Source organism: Salmo trutta, chromosome 5 (genome assembly GCF_901001165.1).
Source record: "Salmo trutta chromosome 5, fSalTru1.1, whole genome shotgun sequence".
Taxonomy (NCBI): Eukaryota; Metazoa; Chordata; class Actinopteri; order Salmoniformes; family Salmonidae; genus Salmo; species Salmo trutta.
Genome location: NC_042961.1, coordinates 34,298,626 through 34,320,888, shown reverse-complemented (window position 1 = coordinate 34,320,888; position 22,263 = coordinate 34,298,626). Strand labels below are relative to the sequence as shown.

At 40.5% G+C, this 22,263-nt stretch overlaps 1 protein-coding gene across 4 annotated transcripts in view; it reads left to right on the top strand.

The window, feature by feature from the left end:
• The window catches only part of LOC115194088 (sodium/potassium/calcium exchanger 2-like), a 190,524-nt gene extending 181,661 nt beyond the window's left edge, over positions 1-8,863 (top strand). For all 4 annotated transcript variants that reach the window (XM_029753440.1, XM_029753442.1, XM_029753438.1 and 1 more), the window contains 2 exons: positions 566-732; positions 5,050-8,863. In XM_029753440.1, the coding sequence (XP_029609300.1) occupies positions 566-732; positions 5,050-5,299 (417 nt within the window). In that variant the 3' untranslated portion in view covers positions 5,300-8,863. The remainder of the gene's footprint in view (positions 1-565; positions 733-5,049) is intronic.
• The last annotated feature ends 13,400 nt before the right edge of the window (positions 8,864-22,263 follow it).

Below are 22,263 nucleotides of genomic sequence, written 5' to 3'. Positions count from 1 at the left end.
GCACATTTGCTAATTGCTGCTAATAAGCATCAGAGCTTGAAGCAGCATAATTACCGTGACTAAATGGTCACAACTCGTGACCGCCATTGTGGCGGTAATAAGGTCACAGTAACAGCCCTAGTTATTCATACACCATAGCTGCTGAAAAATGCATGATGGTTCAGTATTACATTTTGTGAAATCATGTTACCTTTTGTGAAGACACTAAACCACCTCCTCACACAGAACAAAACACAAGCGTGTTTTCAAGCAAGTGGGTAATTAGAAAAGTAGCGGGATATTCGGAGGGTTAGAATGCTGTGGGATTGTTATTAGCAGCCTTCTGTGAAATGTATTCCGGCTTTGACCTGGATGTCATTCAAAGCTAGACAGCACCAAATAGTCAGTGCCAAAATATCTCCTGTCCCCGAATACTGGGATTTTCTCCTCATCATGCATGTTAACAGAATGGAAAATGTAAAAATAAAAATAACTCCAAAGTATAGCTCATTGTTTCATTCCTCTACACGAAAAAAACTAATATTTTGTTTTATTTACCCAATTTATTTCTCTTTTCTATCTACAGGTTGGAGAGACCATTGGGATTACAGAAGAGATCATGGGCTTGACTATATTAGCAGCTGGTACCTCCATTCCTGACCTAATCACCAGTGTCATTGTTGCACGGAAGGGGCTGGGGGACATGGCTGTGTCCAGCTCTGTGGGCTCCAACATCTTTGACATCACTGTTGGGTACGCTGATGTCATCTGTACTGTGACCACTCTTCTATTGAATTACTTATTTCTTTTAATATCTGTTAGTTTCACATTTTGAAAGATAAGATTATTCTCACAGTGCTGGGGGAAGTTTTTACATAAAACATAGTAACAGTCATATTACTTTGTTCTTATCCAATAGTGAATTTGGGATTCACTAAAAACACAATAATTACACTTGGATACCATTTTCATTACAATTATTTCCATCTATATGATAAATGCTTGCCAGATATAATATGATGTAAAAGTTCACTGAACTTTGTTTTATTCTCTAATTCGTTTGGTTGAATAAGGTTTGCCCATGGGTGACATGGAAGTTCCCACTGGAAGTTCCCACAAAAAAACACATCTAGTTGTTTCATCTAGTTATTTTTAAGTAACTGGTTTACTTTTTCGGTCAAAGTGTTACCTGAACTTAAAATGTTTAGTTGGACAAAACCTAGCTCCAACATGAGAAAAGGTAGGCAAAAATTCTGTCAACTTAAAGTGATGTGTTTGCTCAATTTGTCTCATATGTTCATTAAACTAGAATTGTTTTTATCTTACCTAAAAAATGCCTGTGGAACTAGTTACACACACAGTGCTGTTAACAAACAATGTTTTCAACTTATATATTTGACGCACATGCTTACATTGTGCATGTTAATTTATACAGTAATTGTTATTTAACATGTCTTCAATTGGGATTTGAACTCACAACCTCTAGGTTCATAGCTTTCCGATCTTCCTGCTACGCCACCCTGTCTGTCAATTATCAGTTAATCAGACTATTTTGATTGATTTACTTAATTAAGCTATTTTAGGTTTTTCTGTATAGTTCTCTAATGTTGGTGGGGTATACTACTTTGTTTAATGCTGCTCCTTAATCACTGTGATAAATAAAATATGTTTTCTTGAGTGTACTTATAACAGAGCCAAGATTTACGTTGAAGTGCAACGTGTAGCAATACTGTTGAGATCAGTTACCTGCCCTTTTCCATGACATAGACCATCCAGGTGAAAGCAATGATCCTTTATTGATGTCCCATGTTAAATCCACTTCATCAGTTTAGATGAAGGGGAAGAGGCACATTAAAGAAAGATGTTCAAGCCTTGAGACAATTGAGACATGGTTTTGTGTATGGGTGCTATTCAGAGGGCAAATGGACAAGATACAATATTTGCAGTGCCTTCAAAGTATTTCATACTTTTTCCACATTTTGCTGTGTTACAGCCTGAATTTGAAATGGATTAAATTTAGATTTTTTTGTCACCCAATAATGACAAAGTGAAATTATGTTTTTTGAAAATGTTCCAAATGTATTCGATCTGAAATGTCAATAAGTATTCAACCCCTTTGTTATGGCAAACCTAAATAAGTTCAGTAGTAAAACTTTGCTTAACAAGTCACATAATAACTTGCATAGAATCACTCATTGTGCAATAATAGTGTTAACCATAATTGTTGAATGACTCTACCTCACCTCTGTACCCCACATATACAATTATATGTATGGTCCCTCAGTCGAACAGTGAATTTCAAACACAGATTCAACCAAAAAAACAGGGAGGTTTTGCAATGCCTCAAAGAAGAGCACCTATTGGTAGATTAGTAAAAAAAAGCAGACATTGAATATCCTTTTGAGCATGGTGTAGTTATTAATTCATTACACATTGGATGGTGTATCAAGCCACCCAGTCACTACAAAGATACAGGCATCCTTCCCAACTCAGTTTCCAGAGAGGAAGGAAACTGCTCAGGGATTTCATCATGAGGCCAATGGTGACTTTAAAACAATTACAGATTTTAATGGCTGTGATAGGAGAAAACTGAGGATGGATCACATACATACACACACACATGATAACATACGCACTGTACACACACACATATATATATATATATTTTCCAATTGGTAGTTACAGTTTTGTCCCATCGCTGCAACTCCCGTACAGACTCGGGAAAGGCAAAGGTTGAGAGCCATGCGTCCTCTGCAGTGGCAATTTTAGCATGTAAATCTTAGTGGGCAAAAAAAAAAAGTGTGATGCATGCCAGCAAAGCCACTAAACAATATATGAATTGCACTCAAACGATGCCCACAAACGGCCTACATAAAGCTGTCCCAACAGCAGTCCAAACATCTTACTACTGCTACACCTGGCTATCATCGGAGCCTTGTCTGGCAACAAAGCAGTTCATTCAGCCTTATTTACTGCCTTTTAAAAATACATTGTTGATATGGCTGACTTGCTTAAACAAATGTGGTTTCTAATGACAATTGAGATGTACAAACTATGGCATAAGGGGACGACAAGTGGATAAGAGGCAAGCCAAGCTAGGACGGACGTAGGCAATATAACTATTTGTTTAGCACTTTTGAAATGTACAGCGACAGAATTCAGGATAAATAAAGGGGGCATGTAAGCAGACATGGAAAGCTCTTACAATATTGGATGATTACATTTCTCTAAAACAGGTTATAGGCTACATGTGCATCACCAAGTCAGAACAGTAGGCCAAATTAAGAGAGGTAAATAGACCAGATTATTAGGGTGAGCCTCATGGACTTCTAACATCTTACTACACAACATACACTTAGTATTACTTTCTTAGCTACAGTATACATATCTCCCTGGCATATACATATACATTTCTGGACTCACCTTGTTGTGCTGTGCTCACTTGAACAGGAAGGTGGCTATTTTCCCAGTCGGAGCTGGTTTATTCCCGACTTCCCAGTTGTCTTGAACTCACTGAAGTCAAGTTTTCGCAGTTCCGAGTTAACAGTTGTTTTGAGCGCGGCACAAATCATGCTTCATTAACAGCATGGCCAATGTTGAATGTTTATCATTTTAAACTTGTAAAAGAGCCCCTTAATCCCAGATTTGGGACCACACAGCCACTCCACTGAATAGCAGGCTAGTGATTGCTTTGCAATGCTTGCAGTTAACGTTAGGCACTGTCACTGATTCCTTCCAAACCACTCATTGTTGAATTTGCAATTTCCAACTCGTGTAATGTTTATGTCCAATGGCCGATGAGCACCGATACGTTTTATCTATAATTTCTCTTCATTATTTCTCTTCATATGACAAGGATTAAAAAGGATTTGCCAGTAGATTGTTGACTTGATTCATGATGATGACTGCTAGCTATAATTTTGAAAGTATGATGTTGACATCATCAGTCCAACCAAAGCTACTGTACATATAACGTGATTTGTCGTCATTTTATCTGTGGCCAATGACCTTGAGCCTTCTTGGATGGGTACTTCTAATGTAACTCTATGGCAGCACCCAAGGGGCTAGAATTTTCTCCCCTTAGACTTGGCGGTGATGTAGTGTCCCCATGAGTGACTGAGCCAATCACAGCGCAACGCTCTGTATCTTCTGCTGGCTTGCCCCACCACCACCGAAATAACTATGCTAGGCTGAAACACCGGCATTTTGGAGCTGCCTTACTCAAGAAAATAAAAAAGAGACCATGTTTGTATGCGGCTTTATTAACTCAATGATATATATATTTTTTTACATTGTTAGCAAATTGATATGTGACACGTATTCATGCCAAAATAAGGCAGTGGTCCTCTGAAACACGACCCTGCCGAGCCGCACTGCTTCTTGACACACTGCTCGCTTAATCCGGAAGTCAGCCGCACCAATGTGTCGGAAGAAACACCGTACACCTGATGTCCGTATGCATGCGCCCGGCCTGCCACAGGAGTCTCTAGAGCGCTATGGGACAAGGACATCCCTTCCGGCCAAACCCTCCCCTAACCAGGACGACGTTGGGCCAATTGTGCGTCGCCTCATGGGTCTCCCGGTCATGGCCGGCTGCGACACAGCCCAGGATTGAATGGAGCTAAGCACAGGCAAAATCCTAGAGGAAAATCTGTTTCCGTTTACTTTCCACCAGACACTGGGAGATGATTTCACCTTTCAGCAGGACTATAACCTAAAACACAATGCTAAATCTACACTGGAGTTGCTTACCAAGAAGATAGTGAATGTTCCTGATTGACCGGGTTACAGTTTTGACTTAAATCAACTAGAAAATATATGGCAAGACCTGAAAATGGTTGTCTAGCAATTATCAACAATTATCAACATCCAATTTGACAGAGCTCAATGAATTTTGAAAATAATAATCGGCAAATGTTGCACAATCCAGGTGTGGAAAGTTCTTAAAGACTTACCCAAATAGACTCACAGCAAATAAGATATTTCTGTAATTCATTTTCAAGACATTTGCAAAAATTCCTAAAAACATGTTTTCACTTTGTGTGTGTGCGTGTTTATTTTGTGTTTCAGCCTGCCGTTCCCATGGCTCCTCTGGTCCATCATCAACAACATGCAGCCTGTGGCGGTGAGTTCTAACGGGCTGTTCTGCGCCATTGTGCTGCTGTTCCTCATGCTCATCTTTGTCATTATCTCAATTGCTGCCTGCAAGTGGCGGATGAGCAAGCTGCTGGGCTTCATCATGTTCGTGCTCTACTTAGTGTTCCTGGTGGTCAGCGTTATGCTGGAAGACAAGATCATCGCCTGCCCTATATCCATTTGAAAATCCTCTCCCTCCACTCCTGCCAGAGAGCATTCACCCCATCACAAGATTCAAGAAGCATGGGGATGGGATGGAGGAAAGACTCCCAAAAGAATGAGGCCGCAAGATATGGCTCGGCTGATTCATTGGTCGGAAGTAGATCATTATTATTATTTTATTTATTTGTGTGCGTGTAGATGGCTGGGGGTTTACATTTTTTGGGGGGATGGTGGGCGGTGTATTAGCCAGGTAGAGGAACAACTATGCCATCTTATGCATGTCACCTTTTTTACTAGATCAGTTGATTCTGGACTATTCCTAGCAGATTGAGGATTCTGACCTCCTGTGGACTTTGAGGTCAGGAAGTACACAAGAGACTTCTGTCAAAGCTGGCTGAGCTTGGCATAAAACACCAGTGTTGCCACAATATTGTTCTCAGCTTCAGGATTGATTGTAAAAAAAACTTTTCAAATAACACTTTGGATGACCCTCTGACTTCACTGACTGACTAGATGACTTCACTCGACTTGTCACTCCAGTGTGTGTTGTTCTAGTGAGTTTGATGATGAGCAACCCTTGGATGAAGGGATGTTGCTGATGCTCCACACAAAGCATTGGTTTTACATAAGACTAAAATATGGTTTTGAGCCATTAACTTCTCCTCTCTTGTGTACTTAGTGACCAAGCATCAAAAGATGAAGCAGTCCAAGCAGTTTTGCATGCAGAGCTGGAGATAGGAACAGATTTTTCCTAATTCATCTTGTGTTCTGTCCAAAAGCTCAAACTTTACATCCCCCTTTCCAGATGTCATTGCTCACCATGTCTCTTTGATTGACACACTAGCTATCATTACTGAAATAGTAGTTGCGTCAGTTGTACTGTCGCAGTAATATGTACTGTAGGTGTTGGATTTTGACTCTTCCTGGGTCTTGATAGGCCTACTGATTATCTTATCCACTTCTCCACCTGCCATTGGACATAAGAGTTCATACTGTACAGAGCTTGCCATGCTTCACACGCCAATTGGTAAGGTAAACTCTACTTCAAAATGTTAACTTGGAACCCAATTCAATCAATTTGCAGAAAAGGAAAAATCGCACCACGATTGACCCAGTGTTTACTTTGCAGTGTTACACTTTACAGTGTTTTCCTTTTTTTTCAATATCCAATGACTACGGACCTTATTCAGAGTTGAGATAAGCGAATGCAACTGATACTTTTGCATGAATCATTCATTCAGATCTCAATTTAGAATAACGCCAACAGTCTGCAAGAAGAAGAGGTGGTTTCTGATTGAAACCACAGGGTAGCTTTCTTTTATCTGCACATGACTGAATCAGCCTTAATTGTAGCATCTCAGAATATATAATAGCTTACAATGTTATTCATTCTGAATAAGCAAAGCATGTGTAGACTCAGATAGGACACTCATAACCAATATGTCCATGTCAAAATAAGGTAGTAGATAAAATAACTGGCACTCCATGTTTGAGAGAATCATACAATGATCTATTTAGATTAGTGAATGTTTAGCACACTCTTGAAATTAAGAGTTGAATATTCAGGCACCTAGAGAAGTTTATAGTAGGAGGGAAATGCATGATAAAAAAATATCAGGCTGAATTGTGTTATACCTGTGAGAATTTTATCTCCAAAAAATAATGAATTCTCAAATATTTAACATTTCGCTATTTCTTTGACACAATAGTATTTGGCTTCTATGTACAAAATGTCAACAAATATGTGTGGTTAATATCTATCAACCTTGTGCAATTTATTTTCAATTGAAAGGTGTTTTTGTCTGCATATATGCAGTCTGTATACTCTGTATACAGTACTAGCAAATCAACTGAGGTTATATTACCAGTATTTTGAAGCAAACTGAAACATGCACACAGAATTATTGAATAACGTATTAAGTTAGCAATTCTCATGCAGTCCTTTTCACAGTCACCCACGCTGTACTTTGAGTTAGTGTTCCTTCTTTTTATTACCATTAACCATCGAGTGACTTTTACAAAGAAGTATCAATCAACAGTGGTGAGCATGATCCTCACACAAAAATCTGCAAAAAGCCATTTTTGTTTTGTTTATACAACAAAGTGATTAGATAACTCAACATATAACAGCATTACCTTATGTCTTTGGTTTTGAATTCAAATTCACTCCACTCAGAGGTAAAAGCCAATTCTGGCAAAGAGCCTCGTCACAAGAAACAGTCAACTTCTAGGAACATGGACATCACAAAACCAACAGCAATATACTGTATGTACTGTATGTGTCAGGGTTAGGGTCAATTATTATTATTTATATATATATATATATATATATATTTTTTTTTTTTAATGAAATTCCACTTTTCTAAGTATTTATTTAAGCTATATTTACATGGTGAAGAATTAGATGGGGAAGACAGGCAAGGAGGAGATAAAGTCTGCTGGGGTGCGGCAGGGATTAAATCCACGACTGTCCGCACGTGTGCTTTCTGCTGGGAGTATTATCATTGGACCACAGTGTCCAATTAAATTGTAAAATTGTATTGGCCACACCCCACAGGAAGCAGAATTTGAATTGAATTTGAAATAAATGAAATATAATTTAATTCTATAAAATTGAAATGGATAATCTATTCTACACATCACTATAAAATATATTTATTTTGACATGGTTACCAATACCTTTTCAAATAAGCTTGATTACAACTCATAGTTCTCAAACAGTATTATGTTTGTATTTTTGTCAAGAGATGTTAACACTGTTGTTCACTGACATTCTGGAGTATTTGAACTAATGCATTCTGGAAAATGATTCTTTTTTTCAGATATTTAACATATAAATTAATTATGAATTACTATAGACAACCTGACATATGATTAAAACATTTAAATTGTTAAACTTTGACTTTTTTGTAGGTTGTCTATAGTAATTCTACTTCCTGAGAGGTGTGTCCAATTCGAATTTCAATTCATGGGTTGAATTTAATTAAATGCAAAAATTCTGAATCGACCCCAACCCTGGTATGTGTCATTGCGAATGTGTCATTTCCATGCATTTGACTGATGTACTTGTCTGTCGTGACCTCACTAACCTACACATTTGGAAACTATTTATCCTGAAATCCTCCAAAATATCCACATGACTTACTTTCAGATATCTAAACTGTCCAAACACACCTGCATTATCTCAGTTCAGCGTCTGTATCTTTGCAAGAATATACTGGAAAATATGAATAACTAAATAATGTGAATGTATGAGGAAAATGCATCTGAGGAATTTGGGCTGGTTACCCATGGGTGGCACACATGAAATTGAATTATGTATGTTAAATTTATGCATAACTCAAAAAGAATAGGGGTACTCTTTTCTTTTGTAAATAGAAAATACATGTTTTTATAAGATTCCTCACTTGAACCAATCTAGAACAAAACTCCTTGGTCCATGTTTATATTGATTAACAATTTAATTTATATAATGTTTCAATGGTAGGAAAACTTTTATCTTTCAGAATATTGATATAGTAAGCTTATATACACTACCGTTCAAAAGTTTGGGGTCACTTAGAAATGTCCTTGTTTTCCATGAAAACATACATGAAATGACTTGTAAAATGAATAGGAAATATAGTCAAGACGTTGACAAGGTTATAAACAATGTTTTTTAATTGAAATAATAATTGTGTCCTTCAAACTTTGCTTTCGTCAAATAATCCTACATTTGCAGCAATTACAGCCTTGCAGACCTTTGGCATTCCAGTTGTCAATTTGTTGAGGTAATCCCACAAGATGGAATGGCTTAATGGGCACTTCTTACGTACCATACGGTCAAGCTGCTCTCACAACAGCTCAATAGGTTTGAGATCCGGTGACTGTGCTAGCCACTCCATTATAGACAGAATACCAGCTGACTGATTCTTCCCTAAATAGTTATTGCATAGTTTGGAGCTGTGCTTTGGGACATTGTCCTGTTGTAGGAGGAAATTGGCTCCAATCCCCCTTCTTCAATATCCCTTTTACCATGTACAAATCTCCCACTTTACCGCCACCAAAGCACCCCAAGACCATCACATTGCCTCCTCCATGCTTAACAGATGGCGTCAAGCACTCCTCCAGCATCTTTACATTTTTTCAGCATCTCATGAATGTTCTTCTTTGTCATCTAAACACCTCAAACTTAGATTTGTCTGTCCATAACACTTTTTTACAATCTTCCTCTGTCCAGTGTCTGTGTTCTTTTGCCCATCTTAATCTTTTATTTTTATTGGCCACTCTTGAGATATGTCTTTTTCTTTGCAACTCTGCCTAGAAGGCCAGCATCCCGAAGTCGCCTCTTCACTGTTGACATTGAGACTGGGGGGTGCGGGTCCTATTTAATGAAACTGCCAGTTGAGGACTTGTGAGGTGTCTGTTTCTCAAACTAGACACTCTAATGTACTTGTCCTCTTGCTCAGTTGTGCACCGAGGCCTCCCACTCTTTCTATTCTGGTTAGCGCCAGTTTGCACTGTTCTGTGAAGGGAGTAGTACACAGCGTTGTACCAGATCTTCAGTTTCTTGGGAATTTCTTCCTTTGTTTCTGGCCATTTTGAGCCTGTAATCGAACACACAAATGCTGATGCTCCAGATACTCAACTAGTCTAAAGAAGAAAAGTTTTATTGCTTCTTTAATGAGCACAACAATTTTCAGCTGTGCTAACATAATTGCAAAATTATGTTCTAATGATCAATTAGCCTTTTAAAATGATAAACTTGGATTAGCTATCACAACGTGCCATTGGAACACAGGAGTGATGGTTGCTGATAATGGGCCTCTGTATGCCTATGTAGATATTCCATTAAAAAAAGCTGCCGTTTCCAGCTACAATAGTCATTTACAACTTTAACAATGTCTACACTGTATTTCTGATCATTTTGATGTTATTTTAATGGACAAATAATTTGCTTTTCTTTCAAAAACAAGGAAATGTCTAAGTGACACCAAACGTTTGAATGGTAGTGTATATTATCATACTATTTTTTTTTAAACGATGAAATATGAAGTCAACCTCATACACTTCAAGGATTGACTATTATAATGATTGATTGGTTTCTGGAGACTTCCTCTGTGTGTTTGCCCCATTTATGCATTGTTTGCTGGTATAAAAGATGAGGGCTTTAGATACCACATTGCCTCCTGATAGTCTACAAGTATGCTACATTATACTGACGCTTATTTGTTTATTACCACACCTGTCTTTAAAGTGTAGGCACCAAAGTCAAGGGGCAGATTGGGTTATCATTCCCAATGGACTATTTCCTCTTCCATGCACGCAGGCGCACACATGAAAACACAAGTTAGAAAGCCAAGATGTACATTTTAAGCACACCCTCATTCACATTCAGATAATAAGATAAGATGTTTTCCACACACACTTTTTTTTCATCTTCGCTAAACAGTGCCCATTGCCTTATCCTTTAGTACGATCTAGAGAAAAGGAGAACTGTGACTGTGTGGCTAGAATACAGTACACGAGTAAGGCATATTCTGTCATTGAGTCCCTCCTACCCACACTCTCATTAGTCTTGCCTCACCTCACTACTTGTTCTTACCCTTTTTTTCTTAGGTGGGGGTCAATTGCTTGAGTTCACGCTTCCCCAACCTTAGCAAAACTGCCATTTCATGTTGCGCTTTTCATTCATCCTCACTTTTCCAGCATCCCTTATGTCTGCTGTCAAAGGTGCTGTATGCATAAAGTATTCTGAAAGGCTCCTGTCAAAGAATCTTGTATGAGCAAAGGCAAAGTTGTATGGAATATTTGTGTACAAGCATGAATGATTAGCTAAAAATGCAAAAACAATTGGTTTAGCATGTGAAACACATTGAGTGCAGATTATAGGGTATAATTCGACCACTAATACACATTTTTGCACTGTAAATGTAAATGTTTTTATTTCATTGGTGTTAATGTAAGATTTATTTATTTAAGGTGTACATAATATACAGACAAATTAACTATATAATCTATATGTGTAAAATAACTATGTAAAACTCTACTGTAAAACACAAAGTATCTATTAGAATGAATAAAGGTAACAAAGAAATTATTCAAACTTGATGTCTGTTTTATTTTCCATTATGTTAAAGCTACAGTCGGGGATTGGAAAAACAACAAAACAGCCACCCTGCCACTTATTTTGGTAAACAGCTGAGGGATGGGGGCGCAGAAATGTAACCACTCTCAAGTTCATAAATGGGTCCCTAGATATGGTTTAGGCCACTGCATATGGCACATGAAGAGTCCCCCTGCCTGCGTAGGATCGAATACTGCCCCCACCGGCCTTCTTACCTCTGTATCTCCTATCTATCTATCTCCCCCTAATTAATTTATGTCACTGTCCCCCCCAAAAAATCATGAAAAAAAAGAAATCATAGATGGAGATTAAAATGATCGTTTTTAACTATAACCGGAATTCACTCAAAAGCGCACTGCACCAGGGTTAGTCTCAATTCGAATTGAAGTCAGTCAATTGTGGAAGTAAATTCCCCCCAAAAAATCGAATTCTATTATTGAAAAAAAGACATCTATTTAAAAAAAATCTCATTAAACTGAAAAAGAGAGGGTATTTATTTGAAGTTTTCCCAATTTTGAATTTCAATTCAAACTGAGCCCAACCGTGCACTGCACTGTCGACAATGTGACTTTCAAAAGTCCAGTGCAATGCGCTTGTCGACAACGTGCCTTTTATCGAATCCCGGCCCATATTACATTTTTAGATATACAGTATATATACTATATTATTACTATCCTAGAGCGTGCAGATGGTTCTGCTTATCCTTTTTAGGAATTAGACCAGCACAAATAACACAAAATGTAAAACAGCATATTGTGATATTGGTGGGAGAGTTACAAATGGAAAAACTGGATTCGTAAGGTAGGTTTTATACAAAACATCAGGTAAACTCCAGCAGAATGAGAAACACGCTTAACAGACTCAAAACAAGGAAGCCATGCCTAAAATCAGCTATATCAACACCATTCTTGTCAATTTAACAGGTCTATGTTGCTGCTGTCAATTGTGAGCAGCGTATTTAAAGTGGTTCCTCCTTTAAAAGTTGTGAGCTTACCCAGCATCACGGCTTCATTGCTCCAGACCACAGCAAGGGGGAGTTAGAGCACTCATTATGCATTTGGGTCCCAAGGTTTTTATATGACCAATCATATCGAGTGGTTCCAAGGATGAATTTGACGTGAGCCCTGGTGACAACTTCCCTGGTGATTTTCTTCAGCAAAGATGGCTGACAAAACATTATGGTGGACGCAAACGTAAACAATTACAACATCATATCGAGTCAATCAAAACATGTACAATTGAGAGGAATATGTTAGTTAATGTAGAGACAAACCATTGTGCATATTTTTTTGTCATAAAGTTAATTTACGAAAATCGCTATTTAGCAAGTTTTTTTTTCTTCAGTCATATCCAATACCAGGTGTATCAAACTCCATTGTTTGAATGTTACTGTGTCTGCATGTATGTATTACAATTATACACTTCAACAGTGTTTACCACTCCTGCTCCTGGGACATCAATGATTACACATTGTGACTATGCAATAGACTTGAAACATTATTTAAATAAAGGCTGATTTGTAATTCATATATACAGAATAAAAAACAGTACATCCTGCCAGCACACCCACAAGCGAGCCACTCAGGCGGAGAATGACGCGTGGAAGACAGCGAGGAATGAGATGGGAGTAACAATCCAGGCTATTTGCTCTGAGACGGGTATAATAATGTAATGAAACAAGCAGGGAGTCCATCACGCTAACTTCTGACCTACTGGAATTGTGATACAGTGAATTATAAGTGAAATAATCTGTCTGTAAACAATTGTTGGAAAAATTACTTGTGTCATGCACAAAGTAGATGTCCTAACCGACTTGCCAAAACTATAGTTTGTTAACAAGAAATTTGTGGAGTGGTTGAAAAACGAGTTTTAAACTTCCGACTTCAACTGTATATCCATTGATTCTTGAAGAATATAACTTATAAATTCTTCATGAGCTTAGTTCGACTGTCACACTCCATGAGAACCCAAAATAGAAGCTTGTTTAACTCCAATGTTTGTAAACATTGTAAATGTAAACAAACACTCTATAGCCTCATAACATGGTTAAAACTATAATCATGGATGGTCAGTCCTTGCATCCATAGATCTGTCTATTAATCTGAGAGTGGATACATTTCTCCAGGCCCCTACCTCAGCTTTTAACCAAAACAGAGACAGGGTGATGAGTTTTTTGTTTCATCTGTGGATTTACCCTTTACCCTATTATCAAGATATCAACAACAAAAAGGTAAACAATAAGCCAAAAGCAAATGCAGCATATGGCATTCTTTTTTGACATGTAAATATAGCACTTTTCAGTAGTTCTCAAAGCATACCATTCCATGAGCGCAGAATTTATTTTTCAACTCTAATCAATGAGCCCAATCAGTCCTCCATGACAACAAAACAGAGCAGGGCTGGTTAATAAGTCCTTAGTTTTGGGGTCATGCTCAGGTAAAACAATTTTGCTTATCTATCTAATATCTTCCATATTTCCAAGTCCTATTCTTGAAGATCAAGGGGTATAACATTTATTGGAATGACTGGAATTCTTGTTGGCTGCTTTTCCTTCACTCTGTGGTCCAACTCATCCCAAACCATTTCAATTGGGTTGAGGTCGGGTGATTGTGGAGGCCAGGTCATCAGATGCAGCACTCCATCACTCTCCTTCTTGGTCAAATAGCCCTTACACAGTCTGGAGGTGTGTTGGGTCATTGTCCTGTTGAAAAACAAATGATAGTCCCACTAAGCGCAAATGAGATTGTAAGGTTCTGGGTGTAGATAGCTGGTCAGGTGCAGGACGGCAGAGATGAGTAACACAATGAACTTTACTCAAAATACATGAAGTAATATCAAGCCCACAAACATCGGACCGAACGTACAATAAAACAATCATTCACAAAAACCATGGGGAAAACAGAGGGTTAAATAATGAACATGTAATGGGGAATTGAAACCAGGTATGTAAAACAAAGACAAAACAAATGGAAAATTAAAAGTGGATCGGCGATGGCTAGAAGGCCGGTGATGTCGACCGCCGAACGCCGCCCGAACAAGAAGAGGGCCTGACTTCGGCAGAAGTCGTGACAGAGATGGGATGGCGTATCGCTGCAGAATGCTGCGGTAGCCATGCTGGTTAAGTGTGCCTTGAATTCTAAATAAATCACAGACTGTGTCACCAGCAAAGCACCATCACACCTCTTCCATTCTTCACGGTGGGAACCACACATGCAGAGATCATCCGTTCAACTACTCTGTGTCTCACAAAGACACGACGGTTGGAACCAAAAATCTTAAATTTGGTCTCATCAGACCAAAGGACAGATTTCCACCGGTCTAATGTCCATTGCTAATTTCTTGGCCCAAGCAAGTCTCTTCTTATTATTCATGTCCTTTAGTAGTGGTTTATTTGCAGAAATTCGACCATGAAGGTCTGATTCATGCAGTCTCCTCTGAACAGTTGATGTTGAGATGGGTCTGTTACTTGAACTCTTTGAAGCATTTATTTGGACTGAAATCTGAGGGGCAGTGAAGTCTAATGAACGTATCCTCTGCAGCAGAGGTAACTCTGGGTCTTCCTTTCCTATGGCGGTCCTCATGAGAGCTAGTTTCATCATAGCGCTTGATGGTTTTTGTGACTGCACTTGAAGAAACTTTCAAAGTTCTTGAAATGTTCCGAATTGACTGACCTTCATGTCTTAAAGTAATGATGGACTGTTGTTTCCATAGCCACAGGTAGAACAGTTGAAACTTGAGCAGCAGCAGAGAGAAAGAAAGAATTAGAGGGAGCATACTTAAATTCACACAGGACAACAGATAAGACAGGATAAATACTCCAGATATAACAGACTGACCCTAGCCCCCTGACACAAACTATTGCAGCATAAATACTGGAGGCTGAGACAGGAGGGGTCGGGAGACACTGGGGCCCCATCCGACGATACCCCCGGACAGGGCCAACCAGGCAGAATATAACCCCACCCACTTTGCCAAAGCACAGCCCTAACACCACTAGAGGAGTATCTTCAACCACCAACTTACTACCCTGAGACAAGGCCGAACAGCATTCTTACATTGGTATTCTTACATTTTTACATTGGTATTCCTCTTGTCCAGATAGGATAGGGTAGTGTGCAGTGTGATTCCGATTGCATAGTCTGTTGATCTATTGGGGCCGTAAGCAAATTGAAGTGGGTCTAGGGTGACAGGTGAGGCAGAGGTGATATGATCCATGACTAGTCTCTCAAAGCACTTCATGATGACAGAAGTGAGTGCTACGGGGCGATAGTAATTTAGTTCAGTTACCTTTGCATTCTTGGGTACAGGAATAATGGTGGCCATCTTGAAGCATGTAGGGAAAGCAGACTGGGATATGGAGAGATTGAATATGTCCGTAAACACAGCAGCCAGCTGGTCTGCGCATGCTCTGAGGACGCGGCTAGGGATGCCATCTGGGCCGGCAGCCTTGCGAGGGTTAACATGTTTAAATGTCTTTCTCACGTCGTCCACAGAGAAGGAGATCCTTCGTAGCGGGCTACGTTGGTGGCACTGTGTTATCCTCAAACCGAGCAAAGAAGGTGTTTAGCTTGTCCGGAAGCAAGACATCGGTGTCTGTGACGTGGCTGGGTTTCCTTTTGTAGTCCATGATTGTCTGTTGATGCTGACACATATGTCTCGTGTCTGAGCCGTTGAATTGCGACTCTACTTTGTCTCTGTACTGAAGTTTTGCCTGTTTGATTGCCTTGTGGAGGGAATGACTACTCTGTTTGTTTTCTGCCATATTCCCAGTCACCTTGTCATGGTTAAATGCGGTGGTTCGCGCTTTCAGTTTTGAGCGAATGCTGCCATCTATCCACGGTTTCTGGTTAGGGTAGATTTTAATAGTCACAGTGGGTACAACATCTCGTATACACTTCCTGATAAACTCAATCACCATCTCAGTATATTCGTCGATATTATTCTCAGAAGCTACCCGGAACATATCCCAGTTCGCTTGATCAAAACAATCTTGAAGCGTGGATTCCGATTGATCATAGTCCTTAGCATTTGTGCCTATAGGAAGGGAGGAGCAAAATTGAGTCATTGTCAGATTTGCCAAAAGGAGGGTGGGGAGGGCCTTGTATGCATCCCGGAAGTTGGAGTAACAGTGGTCGAGCTTTTTAGCAGTGTGAGTACTACAGTCGATATGTTAATTGATTTTAGGGAGCCTTTTCTTCAAATTTGGTTTGTTGAAATCCCCAGCTACAATAAATGCAGCCTCGGGATATGTGGTTTCCAGTTTGCATAATGTCCATTGAAGTTTTTTGAGGGCCGTCGTGGAATCAGCTTGAGGGGGGATATATACGGCTGTGACATAACCGAAGAGAATTCTCTTGGGAGATAATAGGGTCAGCATTTGATTGTGAGGTATTCTAGGTCGGGTGAACAAAAGGACCTGAGTTATGGTATGTTATCACAATTACACCATGAGTCGTTAATCATGAAACATACAACCTGCCCTTCTTTTTCCCGGAGAGATGTTTATTCCTGTTTGCGCAATCAACTGTTACAATCCCTGTTGTCTCTCTGGAAAGAAACTCTTGCCCTGAGCTCTTCAACATTATTATTCAGAGACTGAACATTAGCGAGTAATATACTCGGGAGCAGTGGGTGGGGTGCTAAGCCGGACTAGAAGACCACTCCTAGTACCTCTCCTTTGCCGGCATTGTTTTGGGTCGGCCTCTGGAATCAGTTCAATTGATGGGTGGGGCATACAAAGGATCCGATTCGGGAAAGTCGTATTCCTGGTCGTAATGTTGGTAGTGCTGGTGAGTTACCGCCGCTCTGATATCCAATAGTTCTTTCCGGCTGTATGTAATAAGACATAACATTTTCTGGACTAACAATGTAAGAAATAATACATAAAAAACAAAATACTGCAAAGTTTCCTAAGAACTATAAGTGAGGCAGCCCTCTCTGTCGGCGCCATGTTGATGTTAGATCTGATGGCATAGGAGGGACCTTCCTCGATGTCCATGGGATGTGGAGGGGTGTCGTGGGGGACACCCTCAGCCAGGTGACTAGGAACCACCGGCCTGAGAAGGGAGACATGAATGGAAGGTGAGATACGGTAGTCACTGAGGAGCTGTAATCTATACGTCACCTCGTTGACCCTCCTGAGAACCTTGAACGGCCCCACAAACTGGGGGCTCAGCTTCTTACAGGGCAGATGGAGAGGGAGGTTCCTAGTAGAGAGCCAGACACGATCACCAGGATGGAACACTGGAGTTGTACTGCGGTGGCAATCCGCCTGCTCTTTCTAACGGACGGCGCTTGAGTCTCACGTGGGCATCGCTCCACAATTCTTCTGCATGCCTGAACTACTCATCCACTACAAGAGCTTTGGTCTGGCCTGGGGTCCACGGAGCCAGGGCCGGCTGATAACCCAAAACACACTGGAAGGGAGTCAGCCCGGTGGAGGAGTGACATAACGAATTCTGGCCATACACCGCCCATGGAAGGAATCGGGCCCTCCGTGGTCAGGAACCTCCACGGTCAGAGACGATGTCCTCCAGAAGGCCATAATACCAGAAGACCTGCTGGAACAGTGCCTCAGCGACATGGAGAGCAGTAGGGAGACCTGAGACCGGGATCAAATTATAGGATTTGAAGAATCTAACCGCAACCACCAAAAAAACGTCAGAGGAAGGGAGATCAGTGACGAAAATCAATGGATAGATGAAACCAGGGATGCTGAGGCACGGGAAGAAGTTTCCCTGCTGGAGCGTGCCGGGGGGGGGGTGATTTAGTTTGGGAACATACAGAACAGGAGTTGACGTAGCGAATAACGTCCTGCTCCAAGGTGGGCCACCAATACTTCTCGGAGATGGATGTCCAGCGACAACAGCTGTGTGCGCCCAGGTTAGCAGCCGATCCCTTATCCCCATGGGAATGTAGATGCGCTCAGAAGGACAGGTAGTGGGTGCGGGTTCCCTCTCCAGAGCCTGGCGAATGTCCACATCTACGTCCCAGACCACAGGGGCTACGACTCGGCAGGGGGAATTATGGGTCCATTCAGGACAGGACCCTCTCCTGAATTGTAGAGATGAGACAGGGCATCGGCTTTTGGTGTTCTTTGAACCTGGGCGATAGGTCAGAGTGAAGAAAAGGACCCACCTTGCTTGGCACCTATGTACTCCAGGCTCCGATGGTCAGTGAGGATGATGAATGGGTCCTTGGCACCCTTCAGCCACTCCTCTAATGCCAACTTCACCGCCAGGAGCTCTCGATCGCCGACATCATAATTCCTTTCTGCAGGAGGCAGTTTCTTAGAGTAATACGTACAAGGATACCATTTTTGTGGATTACCTTGTCATTGAGACAGCACAGCCCCCACTTCCACCTCTTAACCCCTGTGCGGCCTCCAGCGAAAAATCCTATCGCCATTAGCGATTTTTTTGTAATAATTTTGTAATAATTTTTTTTCAAATTAGATCGTTTTATAGATACACCTCTCCTGAATCGAACCACGTTGTCCGATTTCAAAAAGGCTTTACAGCAAAAGCAAAACATTAGATTATGTTAGAGGAGTATATCGTAAAAGTAGCCACATAGCCATTTTCCGACCAACCACATGCATCACAAATAACCAAAAAACAGCTAAATGCAGCACTAACCTTTGACAATCTTCATCAGATGACACACCTAGGACATCATGTTACACAATGCATGCATTCTTTTGTTCGATAAAGTTCATATTTATATATAAAAACAGCATTTTACATCGGTGCGTAACGTTGACTAACTATTTTCCCTCAAATGCATCCGATGAAATAGCGCTACAATTTACTAAATTACTATTCGAAAACATTTTTAAAATGTAATATTGTCATTCTAAGATTTATAGATGAATATCTCTTGAAAGCACCTGTAATGCCAGATTTAAAAATAACTTTACTGGGTAATCACACTTTGCGATAAAAGGGGATGCGATACTCAGAACAATAGGCTAGCAATACAGGTCAGCTCCATCTTGGAACAATCGTATATCAAATCTAGTCTTGTATACTATTGTCAATAATCCCTTACCTTTGATTATCTTCATCCTTAGGCACTTCCAGGGATCCCAGGTCCACAACAAATGTATTTTCGTTCGAAAAAGTTCATTCTTTATGTTCCATTAGCTTGTTGTTGTTAGCGCGTTCTGAAGGCTGCACCAAAAGTTCCGACGTGCGCGGGGCTACTCTTTCAACAAAATGCATTTTTTTCTTATTCAGGTTCGTTCAAACATGTCAAAGGTTGTATAACATAAATCTTTAGGGCGTTTTTCAACTAGAGCTCCAATAAGATGTTTCAAAACGTTTCGAAAGGGGAGGGTAGCTAGGGGCGCCGGCGTCATAATGGTGATGGCCCTCTCCGTGTGACCACGTTCCACGTGTCAGTTTTCACAGTAGAAGGCTCAAATCACTTTGTAAAGACTGGGGAAATCTAGTGGAAGCAATAGGAAGTGCTCAATGAACCATTGCTCACGGTGTGATTTATAGGCAAAGTGCTGAATTTGAGTCCGCAAATCAGATTTCCACATCCTGTTAGGATCTGTCTCAGGGTTTTGACTGCCATATGAGTTCTGTTATACTCACAGACACCATTCAAACAGTTTTAGAAACTTTAGGGTGTTTTCTATCCACATCTACTAATTATATGCATATCCTAGCTTCTGAGTTTGAGTAGTAGGCCGTTTAAAATGGGCACAAATTGTTTTCAAAAATCGCTGTAGCGCCCCCTATCCTAGGGGAACGCCAAGAGGTTAAGCGTCCAGCTCCACCACAAAATGTAGAGTAGGATCTGGGTGTTTGAGCAATGGAGCGGAGGTGAAACGTCCCTTCAGTAGGCGGAAGGCCTCATCAGCTGCTGGACTCCACACCAACCTACGGGACCACCCTTGAGGAGAGAGGTGAGAGGAGAGGTGATAGAGTCAAAGTTCCTGATGAAACGGTGGTATAAGTTTGCAAACCCCATAAATCGTTGTAACCCCCTTTATGGTGGCTGGGATTGGCTATGACCTGACCGCATCTACCTTCTTAACCTCTATGGGCTAGGTGCTACTCAACAGCCAGTGTAATCCCGTGGCGCAATATTCAAATACCTTAGAAATGCTATTACTTCAATTTCTCAAACATATGACTATTTTACACCATTTTAAAGACAAGACTCTCGTTAATCTAACCACACTGTCCGATTTCAAAAAGGCTTTACAATGAAAGCAAAACATTAGATTATGTCAGCAGAGTACCCAGCCAGAAATAATCAGACTCCCATTTTTCAAGCTAGCATATAATGTCACATAAACCCAAACCACAGCTAAATGCAGCACTAACCTTTGATGATCTTCATCAGATGACACACCTAGGACATTATGTTATACAATACATGCATGTTTTGTTCAATCAAGTTCATATTTATATCAAAAACCAGCTTTTTACATTAGCATGTGACGTTCAGAACTAGCATACCCCCCGCAAACTTCCGGGGAATTTACTAACAATTTACTAAATTACTCACAATAAACGTTCACAAAAAGCATATCAATTATTTTAAGAATTATAGATACAGAACTCCTCTATGCACTCGATATGTCCGATTTTAAAATAGCTTTTTGGTGAAAGCACATTTTTCAATATTCTAAGTACATAGCCCAGCCATCACGGGCTAGCTATTTAGACACCCAGCAAGTTTAGCCTTCACCAAAATCAGATTTACTATAACAAAAATGTTATTACCTTTCCTGTTCTTCGTCAGAATGCACTCCCAGGACTTCTACTTCAATAACAAATGTTGGTTTGGTCCCAAATAATCCATCGTTATATCCAAACAGCGGCGTTTTGTTCGTGCGTTCACGACACTATCCGAAATGGTAAATAAGGGTCACGAGCATGGCGCATTTCGTGACAAAAAAATTCTAAATATTCCATTACCGTACTTCGAAGCATGTCAACCGCTGTTTAAAATAAATTTTTATGCAATTTATCTCGTAAAAAAGCGAGAATAAAAGCAGTGAATAAATCAAACTTATGGAGGAGGCTTCTAATGTTAACATGCATGAAACCAAGGCTATTACGTTTACAGAAGTCATCAAAAGGGAGCGCCTGGGGAATAGGAGTGGAGCTAAGCACTGCAGGGCCTGTCTTCACCTCTACATCACCAGAGGAACAGAGGAGGTCTAGGATAAGGGTACGGCTAAAAGCTATGAGAATTGGTCGTCTATGATGTCCGGAATAGAGAGGTAAAGGAGCAGGTTTCTGGGGGCGATAAAATAGCTTCAAGGTATAATGTACAGACAAAGGTATGGTAGGATGTGAATACAGTGGAGGTAAACCTAGGCATTGAGTGATGATGAGAGAGATATTGTCTCTGGAAACATCATTGAAACCAGAAGATAGATGTCATAGCATGTGTGGGTGGTGGAACGGAAAGGTTGGATAAGGTATAATTAGCAGGGCTAGAGGCTCTACAGTGAAATAAGCCAATAAACACTAACCAGAAGAGCAATGGACAAGGCATACTGACATTAAGGAGAGGCATGCTTAGCCAAGTGATCATAAGGGTCCAGTGAGATTCAGACAGCTAGCCGGGCCATAGGTAGCAAGCTGGCAGAAAAGGTCTGTTTTTAGCCACCTCGTGCGTTTCCGTCTGTAGATTAGTGTGGTTCCGTGTGGTAGGGGGGACCAGTCCAATTGGCAAAATAGTTATAGTGGCCCAAGAAAATTGTTCGATAGACCTATTCAGATAGCAGCCGATAAGACAGCTAACGATTAGCGGGCCGCAGATGGGCGTTCAGATTACGTCGCGATGGAGGGGCCAGTTGGATGACTCCCTCGGGCAGATAACGTCGGTAGTCCAGTCGTGAAGGCCTGATGGGG